The following is an 18,069-nucleotide window of genomic DNA, read 5'->3' as shown; positions in this document are numbered from 1 at the left end:
CAAAACATATACCTGTTTAAAGAAAACATCTGCAGATGATCCCTCTAACTTCAGATTTCAGTGGGAAGAGTCTGATTACACTAATGGAAACTGTAATTAGGAGCAGGGGTTTTCCAAAAGCAAACTTATTTTGCCTTAATGAAGCTGGTTCTCCAGCCAAGCAGAAGAGAGGGGGCTGCAGCTTTACCCTTCCACCTGCCTTGATGTCTTCTTCTCTTTACTGTACACTCAGAAGGTGGTGAGACATCTGCTGCCAGCACTTTTTCCAGGTCTTCTCAACTTTTCCATTTTGAAGGCTAAGTCTGCTGGTCTCAGCTATGGGTAGCAACTGGCTGCCATGCTGCTGCCAGTTCAGTAACACTTTGATTATGCAGCATGAGAGCCAGGCTGCACACCCCAACATGGCGATGAGGAAAGCACACAGACAGCCTGAGCTCTGCTTTCACTCAGTGGACAATCTTCCTTAGCTCTATACACACTGGCTTTAAAAACACAACAAAATTCTGCTTCAGGAAGCTATTCAGCTATTTCCTGAGCAAAACTGGATGTTAAGCACATGTTAAGCCCAGGCTAATGCCTTTTCCTGAGCAGGTGCATTGCAGCTTGACATGTAAAAGAGAAGAAAAAAAACAAAAATAGCACACTGAAGCTAAATCACTGCAACGTCGTTATTATCCCTGTTAAATAACATGGGGGGGACAGTGCCCCATCCCATCTTCAGCCTGAAACCAATGTCCTCTTGTTCTCTACTACAATAAGCTGTTTCTGAAAACTCTTACAAATGTGCAAGCAGCCCCTGAGGGGAGGATGAATTCAGGCTCCAGTAGGGGAAGTTAAAACAAACCTCTGGCTCCTGCCAAGGTCCTGATGAACAGCTGGTTAAAACAATGCCCCTAAGATGCCAAAGCATTGCCCAGGGTCTGTGCACAAATACAGTTAACATACTACATCTGAAAGTATCATGAGAAGTACAGCCAGCTCTTCAGCTCAGAATCATCACTGTGTTATGTGTAAGCCACAGCCTGAAAAAATGGGATGAAAGATGACTTCAGTTGCCATCGGAGTATTTCAGATTCTGTGTCCTACAATAACTGTAAAACGATTAAATCACCTTTCCCAGTAGCATCTCTTCAAACTCCTTAAGCATGCAGAGGAATGAAAGTAACCCTTCAAACCTGTGCAGTTGTGGGGAGAAGAGGACGAGGAGGAAGGACTTTTCACAGAGAAATCAATCAGATTTTACAAAATATTTTCACTATCTTATGGTAATGAGAAAGTTTTTTTCACAGTTCTAACAGTTGACAAGAAAACTGCAAGTGTAACACATTATCCAGCAAATTTACTTCTGGATCTGTTTTTTGCTCTCTCTCCACTATGAAAGCTCTTGGAGTGCAACAAGGTACCCAGAGAAAAAAGAGCAATCCATCTGCAGAGGCCTGAGGGATCACACATGGCAGTGACAGCTTAATGTTTGTAATCCACTCTCCAGTCCTTTGCACCAGATGTTTTTAATATTTTGGAAATCTCAGATCCTGCAGTGGGTTATCTTATCCCACGTACACAATGGTTTCACATCATTTGTTAAGTCCAAGAGCTCAAATTTGCAAGGAGGGAAGCTCTACACACAGCTGTTGTCCAAATCAAACTGGCAAAATGAACATGCAAAACCGCCTGGATTGGTTTAGTTCTCAGCCTAAAATTCCACTAGTAAAAAGTAAAGTAAAATAATTGAAGGAAGAAAAGTTGTGGGCAAAGTTGAGGTTGTTGAGCAGGACACATATCGAGGTCTGATGTACTTCCAAAAAAGACTCTCAGACTAGCATGGCAAACACACTTACAGCTCAGTTCTGCCACATGAACAGTGTTTAAATTCCTCCCCCTGATTTTGGCCACTGAGCAGGTATCACGGGTGTGCTAGTATGAGTGGATCTCCTTGCAGAACAGGTGTTATCTCACATGCTCTATACTTGTAAAAACTATACAATCCAGCTACTACATTTTAAGTTCTGATCGTCACCAGCACTGTTGCTTGCAAGCAGTGGCAGAAAAGTCAGGTGGACTCTTTGTCCCTTAGTAAAATCACCAGTTAGTGTCTAAGTGTCTCAGACAGCAAATTCCTCAGCACAACCATTAATTGTTGTTATAAGGGTTTCAAGGGCAACAACGAGGCTGCGCAGCCTAAATCCTGTCCTCTCAGCTTTGGATAAGCACCAGCCCCACAATATTCACTGTCAGATTATTTTACCTTATTTTTTCCAAGCTGCCATTCAGTGTTTGTGTTGTCATACAGACGAAGCAGGACAGCACATTTCTCATTTAAGTCTTCGGGCAGAGTCAAGTTTCTCATGAGAACTTCATACCTGGCAACCAAAAAGATATTACTTCATTTAAAAGACAAGTTCTGGTTTTGCCATATAATTTTTTTCACTTTATTCCTGAACATGAAAACGTTGACTTAGTGCCTGTGACTGGCATCCAAAGCACAGCAGTGTGTTTACCTTTTATAAAAGTCTTGAAATGGCCTCCGGACTGGGAAACCAGCCCTCCGAATCCGGACTGTCTCCAGCATCCCAGAATAGCGCAGCTGGTTAAGCACCACTGTCTGATCAAACTGGTCTGGCATCTAGAAGGAGCAGGTTCAAAACAAGGACGTTAATAGCAATGGTTTGAGATGTCAGGGGAAAGACACAAAGGGCAAATGATATGAATCTGAAATGCACAAAGGCTAAAAATGGGCCACACGATGTCTTAGAGGACATCAGCAGTTCTGAGCATATGAAAAGAGATCTTCAGAATGGAAATAAAGAGGCAATTACACACTGTCATTTCCACAGACACAACAGATACAGCCATGCAACCCAACCAGCTCTCTCTTTCCATTGCCTGCATGTTGGCAGGCCACTGTTGTGCAGAAAGGAATGACAGCAGGAAGAACAGTCAGCAGCTCTACATCTGACTATTCTGTTTCTTTATCAACTGAACTCAGTCCCTGTAGATAATCCCAAATGCTGAAGGCACACAAATACAGTGATGTGACTGGTTTTAGAGAAAAACAAAAACAGAAAGGCAGAAAAGATTTAATTTTTAGTTATGAAATAAGACAACTCATCTACTATGGATAGGGATAGAAGTTTGCCACTGCTATCTCAAATCTTATGTTGTATTTCAAAGAGTTTCTGAACAACAGAAATATTTTCTTCTGTAAACAGAAAAAAACATCAACTGCTTATCCAAAATTTTTCCACTAGTTTGCATGCAGTTCTTTCACCATGATTTTTCATTTAGAGAACAGGTAACTCTATAGCCATGCGGTCATGAAAACCTGCAAATACTGATCAGTAAGTTCAAGGGCAGCCTTGGGAGGCTCAGGAACCCTCTCATCCAATCTCAGAATCACCCAAATCACCATTGCTTTCACCATGCTTTGAGGTAAACCACCCACAGCCACACAAAGCTACTCAGGATAGAACTAATCGCTGCCTTGGAAACCACCAGCAACCCCAATACCGAAATAACACCATGTCAATGCACCATTTAATTCATCAACCCCAACACCCACTTCCCACACAGGGATTTGTAGGGCTGGGGTTCAGTGCTTAGTACTTTGCAAGAAGAAGTTCAGAAGGTGGGATCTCAGATACGGTCAATGGTTTACATAAGATCTGAAGTTCTTCAGCTGATAGAAATGGCAGCAAGATCAACCTGTGAGCAACTGTAAATCAGAAGATTCTTTTGGTATTTATTAGCTGGCTTTAATCATGCCTCTTGTTCAACTTAGCAAAGAAATGACTCCTCAAAACTTTAACTTATCAAAAGTACTTTCAGGAAAGAACATGCTCAGAAGTTCATTTAAAATACTCAGTCGAAACTCTTCCAACAGCATCTTCATCCATAAAACAAAAATGTGTGCTAGTGATGATACCTCCGAGTTGTTGATCAGGTATCCACGGATTAGTTTCTCCCTCCCTCTTTTAAGAAGCAATATGTCTAAGCCAAAATGTTGATACTCTTCCTTTCACTGATTTCTTTTCTGGAGCAGAGGTGGGAGACTCCTCTGTAGGTGCAGCAGCCCTCCTGCACCGAGCTGTTACAGGCTCTGTTATACATACGATTTAATGTTTTATTACCTTACCCACATGCATAAAAAATTTAATGTTCCACAGTGTTCCAGTCTCTACGAACCATGTGAAAAACTCCTCTTTCTCAACGATGTGTTTCATTTGGATTTCACTACAACCAGTAAAATACACCACATGCAAAATCTTTGTATTTCAGTGAATGCATGGTATGAATGCTTATAATAAAGGCATTGATACGGCCATTCTGGCATTGCCAGTAGTGTCTTCCACAGCGAGGTGTGTTAGAGACCTAGCCTTGCAAAGCCACCCTTGGAATGTCCATGCACACACCTGCCTGCCTGTCTCTGTGCAGGTGGCTGATGATGCCTGGCAGGAAAGGGAGGGAATGAATACAGAGGCACACATAAATCCTGAGAAAACACATCCTCATGTTTTGCCTCATGTAACCCAAGGCTGATGCGTGCCACAAGTGGACACAGGTCAACGTATCTTTTCTTCTTTAACACTACACCTTCTTCTAGTACTTTTACCCAACCCATACTCATTGGCTTAAAAGATGATGTTCTTCACAAGACTTGAAAACAAACAGTATTCTCGGTGTGCTGAGGTTGGGAGGCAGATGTATGGATGGGAATGAGAACACACCAAAGACAAGCAAAACCAGGGTGACATGACAGATGTGTCTCTCACAAGGCAGCCTATCCCTCTGCAGGAAAGCACCTCCTGCTTTGAGAGCCAGATGGTGGCTGCACCACCCAATCCTTTTATTGCCACCCCCAGGCACTTAAAAAGTCAAAAGTCAGCCACAATGGCTGGCTTGCAAGCTCATGTTACTTTCTAAAAACCTCTTTCTCTTCCCATCCATGTTTTTACTCACAAAGGAAGAAGCAACATTTTCATGACCTTTTTCCTGCAACTGTCCCTCTACTCTCTGGTGGGACTGTGCCCACCTGGAGTACTGTGTCCAGCTTTGGAGTCCTCAGTGCAAGAAAGAAATGGACCTGCCAGAGCATGTCCAGAGGTGGGCCACAAAAATGATCAGATGGCTGGAACCCCTCTCCTACGAAGAAATGCTGAGAGAGCTGGCGTTGTTCAGCCTGTAGAAGAGAAGGCTCCAGGGAGATCTTATTGTAGCCTTCCAGTAGCTGAAGGGGCCTCAAAGAAAGCTGAGGAAAATATTTTTAGCAGGGCCTATTGTGACAGGACATTGGGTAATGATTTTAAACTAAAGGAGGGTAGATTCAGACTAGATGTAAGGAAGAAGGTTTTCACAATGAGGGTGGTGAAACACTGGAACAGGTTGCCCAGAGAAGTGGTAGATGTCCCATCCCTGGAAACATTCCAGGTCACGTTAGATGGGAATCTGAGCAACATGATCTTCTTGAAAATATCCCTGTTCACTCCAGGGGGGTTGGACTTGTCTGCCTTTAAGCATCCCTTCCAACCCATGCTATTCTATTACTGTAACTATGGCGGTCAGAAACAGCTCTGCTCTGTCACCAAAATCTGGGACCGTCACACAGTCACCTAACTTCAGATACCTGCCTTTTTAAAGAAAAGCATGAAATGTTGCAAGAGATGTCAACACAGTATCAAAGCAGGGCAGCATAAAGACCATCACTGGAGCTGCATGCAATCAGAGGGGGAGCCAAAACCCAGAACACCAAAACAGGTCCAGGGCTTCCCGTGTGTGACAGAAACAACCAGCAGTTAACCACACAGCTGATGCTCAGCCTTGGATCTTCTAGTGGTGCTCCTTCAGATTTCCTGTAGTGAGTGAGCTAACTTTCAGATTTCCACCAAAGTAACACAGGCAGGACTCATCTCTTGGGTCTGATAAATTTTTTACCAGTGTTGCTGTAAAAACTGGACCTGTTTCACAAACGAACACTTGAGAAGAAACTGTATTCTGCTGGAAAATTTCACATAGATAATAGAACCATAACTGATTTTAAAACAGTATCTAAGTAAAAATTTGAATTAATTGCTAAGACTCCCACAAAGTAAGATAAAATTTATGAAAGAGAAGACAACAGAAAAGTAAGTCAACTGATAACTTCCAAAACTGTCCAAGAGATGCAATCAACTTCAAATCAACTCAATTTTCCAATATGTATTTCACTTTCATCAAGGAATGGCAGCACTAAATGACTCCAACACACAAAATCACCAGACAACAGCTAGACTCACAAGGGTCACAGCCACATTAGGGCACAGAGGAACATCAACATGAAATTAATAGCTACAAGTCAAGTCTGTTCTGCTTGGTAAAGATGTTTTTGTGGTGCATTCCTTCATAGCACAACTTGTAATTTATCATTTCCTGCATTCAAAAGTCTCCCCTGAATTTGCACCAGACTGCACCGAAGCCAAGGCTTTAATGCAACCTGGAGCCTCTGCTGGCGAGACTCATGGCTCCTTATGCTGCTAAATGCCTACTCTGATCTGTTGTGAGCCTCCTGAAGGGCAAAGCTTCTGCCTCAAATCACAATTAGAAGCAGCCATTAGGACAGACATCTAACACCTACCCAGAATTTTCAAGATAAAATAATTCCTTAGATTACAGTCTGACTGAGGCTCGAAAAAAAACCCCATCCCTTCTCCCAGGCCACCAGCCTTAGTGGAGACCCCAAGCATCCAAGCAACCAAGCAACACGCAGAGAACACAACAGCTTTTGTTCTATGCATCATTTTCTCTGTTCAAACAGAGGATACCTGACTTCCCCCCATGGAAATCCTCCTTCCTCCCTGAGCTACTGGCTGCCTCAGGAGAGTCCAGGCACAATAACGACAGACTACAGCAGCCTAATGGAGCTTATGCAGGCAGGAGGCACTTCACAGAGACCGGCAGGAAAAAAAAAAGACAGACAACCCTCCAGTCCCTTGCTTCTACATTTCTCTGTGAGAACTTGAGTTGGAATTTGCTAGCTTTCATAATGTGTCTTAAAAGTGTTGATTTTTCTGGCTTAGGAAAGTGTTTTGTGGAAGACAGGTACAGAGAAAGAAAATATGAAAATTGGGTAAGAGGATGTGAAAAAGGTTTGGCTTTTTTTTTTTACTTTAAAAGACAGTAACTTTACTCAATCTGCTTTTACTCCTAAAATGAAGACTTCACAATTTTACTCTGGAGAAAACCAGCAGAAATTAAAAAGAGGTCAACCTCCTCCTGCTTTATAGTGGTTTTTGAACTTGTTTTGCATCCAAATGTCTGCAGGTATTTCTTCAGAAATAGGGAGACTTATTAAGCCAGATCTTTCTGAAACAGTCCTCATCATGGTCTTCTGATCTCAGTCACCAGCTCTGTGAGTCAATGCCAGGCTTTCCTATCAGCCTAACCTGAAAAGTGTCAGTAAACTAACTTCTAATATATAATCTTGCTGAACTGATACAAAAATGTCCACATGCCCACTGTTTGCCTTTTTAAAACAACATTCTGCTCAGCAATTCTCTTCCACACATACTGCTCAGCAGCCTCTACTCATGCCAAGGATTCAAGCCAGTAACCTGGAAGAAATGAAAGGGAAGCACCCCTACCTGCACTAGGAAAATGCACTGTAAAGCTGGGATGAGAAGGGCTATGGCCATCTCCCTGTCAAATCCAGAGACTTCAGCTGCAGTGCCATGTTGGTCACCTTCATCCCTCCAACAAACCACTTCACCACCTGCTCTTCTAGCCATCGTTTCTTCAGTTGCTTGAACCACAAACTTTGATGGCATCACTTACAAAACATTTTCAACCTCAGAATCGCTGTGCTTCCAGCACAAGTAGTATTAAAACCTGTGTGTGTCCTGTCTAAGGACCTGGAGCATCAGGTCCCACTGAGCGTGTATATTTCAAAGAAAGAAACCTTCTGTGGTCTTCTCCAGCATGCAGCTAGCTGGAACTGGAACTGAGTCAGCTCAAAACAGACAACTTCGATGCCTGCTTTTTTTTTTTAAAAACATTCCCTTACTGTCCCGGAGGATTTGTGACCACAGACAAACACTGTAAGAGTATAAGAGAATTAAAACAAAGAACATGCCACAGTTAAAAAGTTTATTTGGTATTTCTACTGTATGGCACTGGCAAGTCAAGGAATATTTGGATAAACCTGAAAGAACAGTAAGTGTTTTCATGTCCAAAGTTCTTCTGGCATTTATGCACATGCCCACCCCAAAACCCCATAAAAAACTTCTAAAAATTACTAACACTGCTGGTGGTAACTTGCTAGAAAAAGAGCCCGGGTATATTGCAACAACACTTGTGCCTCAAAAGGTTCTGCTGAAAACTCCAGGCCGGATTTCACTGGAAACTCAGTAATGAGGTCCTGGCTCTTCTATACAATCTCTACAGGTCTGAACGTGACTGTACTGCATTTACCAACAGCAAGCATTTACATGATTAGCTGATCCTCTCTTCAACTCCAAATACTGCATCTGACCTGCGTGACTCATCTTCCAGCCCCGAGTATTTCAGATAAGAGACAGACTTCAGAATTAGCCACTATCATGCCACAGGTTAGAGTTGCCTGTGCTAAAAATAATGCTGTACAGAGGCAACACTGTAATTTTAGAGTTCTTTTACTGTACCAAAACAGTCAAAGGACGAGATTCAATGACCAACTCTGAAAATGCTTTTACATTTATATTCAGTCTGTTACCCAGCTTACTTTACAAGCAAGGGCACCTCAAGGATATTTTTAAGACAGCAGCCCATTTAAGAGCTATGGAACAGTACATTACCACACCGACCGTTTGCACTAGCATTTAAAACATTTCAACTAGGTCAAGACATTGCTGAGTTAGATCAAAGATCTAGATACAAAGATGCTGTAATCATATTTCAGGTCCCTCCTGTCTATATATAGAAAAGATCAGAGCTGGAACCAGCTTCACTGTTGGAGAAAAGATGCTCAAATTATTTTGACTGCCTTGCTGTGATTTCATGTTTTCGTCAACAATTTTCAAGAACCTCACAATCTGCAGATATTTAATCTACTTGTTATGAGTCATTGTCACTGTACTCTTCCATTTCAGAGTAATCTTTTTGTTTGGTTTGTAGGAAGTAAATGCTACCCAGAGTAAACACACAGGTCTCTCTGTGAACCTCCCTTTCTAAAGGTATCCAGAATTTCTTCTAAAGGAATACAGAATTTGTCAACCTCTCTCATATAAGCCCAGAGGAATGCCACCTCCTCAAAATGACTTTGTTATTTTTTACACACTGGTTAAAACTTCATGGAACAGGAACGGACTGTTAAAGGCATAGGCTTGAAGGCTGGAGATTCTAAGTGCATGCTTAGAGCTATCTATGTGACTGCCTAAATTTTCAGCTGAAGTGAGCTCTCGTTGCTTGAATACATTATTCAGGGAGTCCATTGAAATGCACAGCAAGTCTAACTGGCTGTTCATCCCAGAACAGCAACTGCAGGACCATCCATGAGAGACAGGCAGTTAAGAGTGCTTGTTAAGAGAGGGATTCAAGGTTTGAAGCCGCTCTGCCAGGGTCCCCTCAGGCTGACAGAAGGTGCGACTGGCAGCACGGACCCCAGCTGGAGCTTTTCACAGACCCTCCTTCTCCACCTGCGAGTAATCTGTTGCCATTGCATCTGAGGTCATCCTCACTAAAGCCTCCAGTCCCCACAGACCGACCCCCAATCTGGCCTCGTTCTGCCCATGCTGTGAGCAGTCAGCAGGCTTCTCGGGGAGAAAGTCAATCAGGCTGCCTGATAGCCACAGGTATACCATGAAGAAACATGCTGGGAGGTACTAATTGCAAGGACAGCTGTCCGTCCTTACTGACCCCACATCAAGACAGCCAACACCAACATTACCACTGTTCATTACAAGAGTCAGGAGAACAGCAGCACACATGGCTCCCTGTCTGCTGAGGCTGCATACAGACCAGCTGCCTCTGGCAAAACCCTGACCCTCCACAGCAGTGATGACGTCAAATAACGTACCTGGACTGAGACTCTCATTTTTTTTAATGTTTTAATATTTTTTTTCCACTGTACTTTCACTCCTCCATGCCAGGCTTTTCATTCACACCTCACAAGATTTTTTTGTTATTTGATGGTTTATTGTCAAGCCGGGAATATAAATCCATTTCTATGCTTAAAAGCAGTAAATCATGTTTTAGGATGGTTACTGTAACACAATCTCTTCAGAAATGGTGTTTAGTATCAGGCAAAGACGTATTCCTGACGTACATGATAGAAAGTTAGGATGAAAATAATTGAGAGAACCTCTTTAAGATGAATTTCATCTTGCATGGGCAAAGCCTGACTTAACTAGAAATCCCTTTCTTGTAACAATCCATATGAGACCCTAATGCTGTGTACTTCTAATTACTTGTAGTAACACTACACCTCACACTTGAGTATGTGAAGCCCTCCATGTAGCTAGTTCTCACTGAAATGCTAAGACATTATCACTTTGGCAGTGCATCCTGAAATAGCATTGCAGATAACACTGATCCACGTTATCACAAGTCTCCTTGCTCTTCCTCGTGACACAAAACTGAGCAACCTTTTTTCAGACTGCAGCTCCATACAGGAGAGAAGATACAAGGATATTGCCTCCTTTTCTCTGCTGCAGGTAAGCAGAAAGGAGGAGGTGGAAGAACTTCCCTTCCAGCCACAAGAGCTCAAGATGCACACGAGTGGAGGGAGCTAGCAATGCACCCCACAGCAGGAGAACAGACATGAACTCATACAGCACAAGATGAGTAGAAAACTCTAAATCCAAATTCCACTTTATTCTCTGCTTCAGTCCTGGGCACCCACCTGCTGCTTCTCTAGATCTGGTCACAACCTATTCCTTTAGGACTGCATGCCTGAATGCCATTAACATCATCAGACTCTTCTACTTTGGGGCAGTGCTTTAAAGAGTATACTAAAAATTCTCTGATATTTCAGAAGCCAGTTTGGTGATTTGTGGGCTAACCTGTGTTTCTCAGTTATATGACTGCTACTGAGATGCTGTGTCCAATTTTGGAGCACAATAAATGAGACCGCTATACTGCAAACCGTTTAGATACCAGCCATAACAATAAAAAGATCTGAGTGAAAAAAAAAGCAGCAAGGGACTTCAAGAAAAGCCTTGAGGAGCTCATCAATGAGAAAGCTGAGATGCTTTGATAGTAATCTGTGAGTAGCTATACCAAAAGTATACATTCAACAATTTCTAATATACAGCAGATAAAGACATAAAAAGCATGAAAATCCAGGTAAGACATCTCTAAATCAGAAAACACACCCTTTTCTCACTGAGTGGGACTCCCAAAGACTGATTCTGGACCGGAGGGAGGAACCAGGACACAGCTACTGGCCTGCAGCTCACGGCACAACCCAGAACCTCACTCCGCACACACAGGCCTCTCCTGGGCAGGAAGCACGTCCACTACTTATGCAAGTGTCTGGCAGCCCAGCAAGGTAAGTTTGGGCGAGATTTTAGCATGGCTGTCTAAGAAGACACGGGCTGCAGCGCTGTGGACTAGCTTAGAGTAAGCCATTACACAGCCTTCACACGTTCCCCATGAAGTAAGGAAATGCTCCTCCACATTATCAGCTCAAACTGACAATAATGGGAAAAGCCCTCCGGCAGTCATGAATCGCACCTCTAAAATAATTCTAAAATAATAAAATCTAATTGATTTAAGTGTGGAGCGTATGTATTTGTTGGATGACCTTAAGGGCCAGCAACTTCCTGGCTCAATATCAAAATCAGATTCAAGCAATGTTAAAAAGTTGGCAGTTGGTCACACCCCCTTTCAATATTAAGGCTACAAGCAGTTTCTCCTTATGCAACACATATCACCCCTGCACGTGGTTCGTTCCCTTAGTGGCCCATAAAAGACACCTATAAAGGCTGATGTAACTTGCAGACTTGCTGCTCGGTGCTTTCTCAAGCAAGGAAACATTCCAGTGCAATTCCTACACTGAAAAAAAAAAATAGTTTTATAAAATTATCTCTGAAGGAGCCCCTTCTCCTCTTCATCCTGTATCAACCCTTTTGTTTGAAAGCTGCAATGGGAAATCGGCCAGGCTTAGATCACAGCCAATATCTGATATGTGTAAATGAGGAACACCACAAAATATCCAGGCGAAGGGCTTTGGGTTGCTAGGACACCAGAGGTCGGGCAGCACTGAAAGGGCAGATTATTCCCACCCCTGCCCAGGCACAGGGCTCTATTGATGGCAGGGCTGCTGCCTGCACGGGTGCCGCGACCCGGCCCTCCCGGAGCACCCGGCTCCCTGGGACCCTGCATCGACCCCTGCCAGAGCAGCTGCCATTTGGGCCCCTCTGCACCAAAAAGCTGGCTGCACAGAGCCCTCACTGGTCTTCAGCAGTACCAAGGGCTTGATTCGAGTCGGGGGAGCCCAGAACAGCAGGGGGCTGCCCAAGAGCTGTGGGGCACTGGGTGGTCTGGAGATCTGCTTTAAGGTATAAGGAAACCTGTAAGACTGCAGTTAGGAAACATTTTAAGCCTAGGGAGGGGAAACTCACATTTCTAAAAGGCAATGGGGATCCCTGTGATCAACACAGACAACTACATGGCTGATAGCAACAGACACACAATGGCCCAGATAAGTGACCCAGCTCAATCCCATGTAATCAGGATGTTAATTACCTCTACATCTTATATCTCAGTGAAATGCTGGGGTTTGAACCCCGAGCCCTGAATTAAGGTTGACATATGGGTGATTCCCACAGCCCTTCACAAAGAGGTGGTGAGTTTGCCTTATAGCTTCCCCCCAGGGTGCGGCCGGCCCTGCAGGGAGAGCCAGAAGGGAAATGAGCCCCAGGGGTCCCGCACTGAGTTGACAAAGGTCAGGGGTCTGCTTGGGGATAAAAGCTGGGACCACTGGCAGGGAGTCAGGAGTGTCTGTCTGTGGAGTGCACTCCACAGAGCTTCCTGGTTCAGGGCAGACCTCCTGACTCTACCTGGAGCTGGGCCCCGGTCTGTTTAGACCTTTGCGAACGCAGGCTGATCGGGTGAGAGTTGCCATGTGGGCACCTTTTTCTTATATGTTTGACTTGCTGGTCTGGCTGTTTCCCATGCCAACTATGGGAAACCTCAGTTCTCTGTTCACACCACCTGTTGTGGGCCGATTCATGTCTTTTGTGGGATCGTTGGGGGTGGTGTCAATTATATACGAGCTGGTTGACTTGTTTGTACCCCCAGCGACCATCCATGGAATGTCCTTTTTGCTTACAATACAGTCTGTGTATTGGTTTCTCTTCCTGCTGGCTGTATCATTCTTGTTGGGCCTGGTCATTGGCAGAACACTCAGCATGTCTCAGATGGCATTGGTCTAACTTTGGCATTTTTCCTTAGCATTTGGTCCTTCGAGCTGCTGCTCTTGTACCCCTACACATTTCTACATCCTGAGAGAGTTGGGGTTGTTCAGCCTAGAGAAGAGAAGGCTCTGGGGAGACCTTTCGGTACTTGAGGGCTTGCAAGAAATTTGGAAAGAGACTTTTTACAACGGCAAGGGGTAACAGTTTTAAACTGAAAGAGGGTTAGAGTAGATATAAGGAAGAAATTCTTCACTGTGAGTGTGGTGAGATGCTGGAACAGGTTGCCCAGAGAGGTTAGGGATGCCCCATCCCTGCTAGCATTCAAGGCCAAGTTGGATGGGGCTTTGTGTAAGCTCATCTAGTAGAAGGTATACCTGCTCCTGGCAAGGGTGTTGGAACTAGATGATCTTTAATGTCCCTTCCAATCCAAACCATTCCATAAATTCAGGACTTGCCTCATAGACTTGTGAAACCTTTGTGTGTTTGCAGGGAAGGGACAGAAAGTGAAGGTAGTTGTTTGTTCTTGTTTACATGCATTTCACAGAAAACAGCAACAAGAATGTTCTCCTGGGACTGCTTTGCTGTAACACAACACTCCCATCCCACCTCATCCCTCATTAAGAGATGGAAAGTCTCGTGCTTGAGTTCTTTGATGTTTCTGAGAATCATATCAAAATCCAATTAGATATTTCCGATAAATGCTTGCTCTGAAAGTCACCATTTAATCTTCCCTCACAAAAAGTTTGCACAAACTGCTTGTTCCAATTCCTATATCTTTGTGAAATAAGAGTTACCTCTGGAGTCAATTAACTTTGCTTTATTAGCATAGTGTAGTTACCCAAAATGGAGAGCAAGAAACCTCCCTTAACACCAATATCGTTATCCATCTATTAACTACACATACACTTATGCAGAGAGAGAGAGAAATAATTAATTATAAAAGATAATGATGTAAAATTACATCAGGACCTAGCTAACTTAACATTCAGCCACCTTCTGAGTGATTTAATTGTAAGACCACTGTTCACCTCCACAAAGCCTGCAGAATTTAGAGGCAGGGATGCTGGTCAATGGCCCTTTGTTTCTCTAAGGCTATATCCCGCTTTTCTGAGTTCCATCGTTTCTTAGTTACACTTAGATGATCCTGTGGAGAAAAGTTCTGCCCTTAGTAATGGATTTATAACCTGCTGTGTCACATTTAAATAAGAATATGTCTCTCCCTGCCCCAGAAATGCATTTTTTATGTCTGTCTTCCGTAGTTTCTGAATGCAGTGAAAACACACTGTTGAGTTTGCATTAGATGCAATTAAGATGCTGACATACCAGCACTATGTTCTCCCAGGACTGGCCAGCAGCAAGGACTCCACACCACTGGAGCAAGTCTTCCCTCCTCCTCTGCACAGGCACCTTGCAACTTTAGGCTGGGTACACAAATGTAAGGGAGCTGCACGTACACCTCACTCCTCTTTCAAAGCTGTATGAAGGAGGCATCCTGGCTCCAGGTACTCTCTTATGTGTTGGCCAGCACACCCAAACCAGAATAAAACCAGTAATAACTTAAGCAAAGCATTTAGATGTGTGCTTAGAGCTCATTGAGGCCAATGAGATGTACATGCCCTTTAAGAACATGGCCAATTTGAGACGTGCTAGGTTGTGCATGGTGGTGGTCACAGGGAATGGCATTTTTGGGTGGCTGAACAGCCATTTCTTCCATAGAAATTCCTAGTCTAGCTTAAATATACTACAAAGTATATCCCTTAATTTTTGAGTCAAAGAGAGACTGAAGATATAATCGGCTTTTCTAAACAGGACTTAGTTTGCGATGAAGATTGTTTGCTTATATTAAAAACTTCTGTGAAGCTAATTTAAGTGCTAAATTACTTTTAAAAAAAATCACTCCTTTTGAAAGACTACTTATTTAATAAGGCTGGTCAGTGTTTCTTTTGGCTAAATATGCACAAATGGTGTGGCTGGAAAGCTGCAGATGGACATACTCATCCTTTTCATGTTGAATCTGGGACAGCCACTCATTTGAGAAAGCCAGTATCCCAGAGGATTTGGCATTTATCTGGCTTTCTGAAAGTGGACGTCTTAACTCATCTAGCTTCTCTCTGTTGGACTATTAGAAGTTTTGATAACCCCAAAAGCTTCTACTTAATGCATACTGAGATCCACAGAGAATAAGCTTCAAAAATGCCACGCTAGATCTCATCACGTCAACAGTGGAAATACAACACAGGGCTATGAGTTTGGTGACAAACTGGCCTCTCTTACACTAAACCACTGCACAGTCCTCACAGATGTGTGAGACAACCCAAGGCAGCAGCCAAAACAAACAACTTCCCAGTATCCCAAATGATTTACATGGGCTTCTTGGCTTGCCAGTGACTTCACAGAGAGTATGCTTACCCTGTGCTTTGGACTGCACAACAGAACTAACACTGCCCACAGAGCCTGAGGAGCTGTGGTGCTACCACCGTCCCAGCAAAGCTCCCGTGAATGGCACCAGCTCCCTCTTGCCTCAACAGGGAATACACATCAGGAACGTGGAGGAGACAAACCAACAACACCAACCTCAAACCTCATCATGCATCAGTCAAAAACTTGTTGTAGTTCAGGCTGACTGCCATCACACAGCTACAACTCAGACGATGTCCTGAAACAGACTCTACATCTACTACATTCCACTTCATACAACTGAAACCACAACCTCACTTCTCTGATTCTCATAGTGAAATAAAAACATTAGGAATGGATACTTCTTAGGCCTATGAACTGCCTAAGCCCACCAGAAACAGTAAATTCTGAGCACTAAGTTAGGCAACAAAAGTAAGAAGCTTTGATGTGCTTTCAGAAAACGTTTTGTGTTTAAACTGTCATCTTACAAGATGACAGCAGGTGTTTTGGACTCTACTTGGTCCTTACAAATTCATCACAGAGAGGTTTCCCCCCATGAAGTCTTTGCTTCTTTGTCGCATCCTGTGACTAAATTAAGAAAAGCCACATATATATCTCTCTATACACACACACACACACACATCTCTCTCTATACGTACATGCACTCGAAGAGAAAAAAGTTTAGCAATTGACCCAAGTCTACTTCTAAGCAACACTAACTTCTGCTCTTGACATGCATTTTGTGTTCTGAGGTTAGCTCTGACAAAGATCTGTTGGAACAGAACTATAACTTTCAGGTAATTCCCATCAGTAATCTAGTGGTATTGGGAAAAAAAAAATAAATGTTGTTTTGCTTCTGTTTAAGCTACAGATTACAAATAAATTTTTTTATAATAAGTCAACAAATGAGAAAAAAAAATCTTACCTTTTTTGAAACTAAGTAGTTTTAGCAAAAGAAATACTGAATACATATCACTGATGTTCCACACAACAAAAATACCTAAGTTTCTATCTACTACTGCTGTTACCACTTGGGGTTTAAAAGGACACGTCTTAACATCAGGGAGAGAACAACTACAAGTTATGAGAACCCCCTTTTCCCCATCCCACAAGCACTTTATCAGATCATATCTCCTCCATCCAGATTTGCAAGGCAAATCTTCTTGAGACCAGAATAAAACTCCCATAGACTTCAGTGATGCAGGATCAAACCCATTCCCTTCAAAACAGGTTCTCTCAAGCAATTTTATCCTAATTGTCTACCCTGTGGCTGAATCATGTTTGCAGAGGCAAACTCTTTAATGGGAAAGCAAGGAGCAAAATGCAGATCCCATAACCAAAGGCAGTCAGTGGTGAAGAGCAGAGATATTTTACCTTCTGGCTGGGGGGTTTATCTCATGGGGGACACAAGCAGGGAGCTGACACAGCAAACAGTCATAATACACAGCTGTGATGGTGTCCTTTCCAGCACCACTGCAATTAATGACTTTTTTCAGGCATATACCATTTCCCGTATATCTGTGGCAAAACAATTATCATCTCAAATGTGCCCCATCATATTTCTCTAGTAAAATTAATTTAGACTTCTGGGTGCTGCAGAGATCTCCCTGGACTCCCCCCAGCCCCAGACACGCTTGTCCCCGGCGTTACTTTCTCATGATGTAATCAAAACAAAACTATAGCCATACCTTATGCCTTAATAAATTACAGGAATACCACGGTCCTAAACTTTACAGAGCTGGTTTTCCTGAATCTCTGCCACAGCCTGCTGAAGAACAGAAAAGATCTTTCTCCAGAAAGCAGCCCATCACTACAACACAGGTCTTCCCTGCTCTGCACACACAGCTCTCCTTCTGCTGACTTCTTCCCTGCTCTGCGAACAATCACCCCTTTAACTTTCAAACAGAGTGTGATTTATTAAAGCAGACTGCTTGGCAGCAAAGCTGTCCTGGCTTTTGAAAACATGATTAGACCAGTAAATTTATCTGTTTTTTTCATAAACTGGATTCAGCATGCATTTACTCTCTTTAAAAGAAAATAAAAGCCCAGAAACATTTCCAGTACAGCTTGCTCAGCCAAACTCCAGACACCTCCTTTTCTTTTTCTACAAGTCCACTGCAGCTCCAAGCATGCAAGATTAAAATTATTTTAAAACCTGCATGGATTAAAGCCCTTACCTTTTAAGGCTTTTTCACCCTTCAGCGTTCGTCCATTGTGAAAAACTGAATCTTTAGCAGTTGCAGCTCTGCACACACAGAGAACAGGGCTTTCTTCAGTGCACTGGTATTTCAAGTCTTTCATGTGATAT

The 18,069-nt window shown here is 43.1% G+C and overlaps 1 protein-coding gene across 1 annotated transcript in view; it reads right to left on the bottom strand.

Annotated features, from left to right (window-relative positions):
• Positions 1 to 18,069, bottom strand: part of MYO10 (myosin X) — a gene marked incomplete at its 3' end in the record, with an annotated part of 87,141 nt that overhangs the window by 25,143 nt on the left and 43,929 nt on the right. Inside the window, exons 18-19 of the mRNA XM_008944802.1 lie at positions 2,499 to 2,623; positions 2,246 to 2,360 (exon numbers count right to left, since the gene is read on the bottom strand). Of these exons, the coding sequence (XP_008943050.1) occupies positions 2,246 to 2,360; positions 2,499 to 2,623 (240 nt within the window). The remainder of the gene's footprint in view (positions 1 to 2,245; positions 2,361 to 2,498; positions 2,624 to 18,069) is intronic.

This window comes from Merops nubicus, unplaced genomic scaffold (assembly GCF_000691845.1).
Source record: "Merops nubicus isolate BGI_N331 unplaced genomic scaffold, ASM69184v1 scaffold2930, whole genome shotgun sequence".
Lineage (NCBI taxonomy): Eukaryota > Metazoa > Chordata > Aves > Coraciiformes > Meropidae > Merops > Merops nubicus.
Note: the sequence above shows the minus strand (reverse complement) of the source record. Positions and strands in the feature narration are given on the sequence as shown.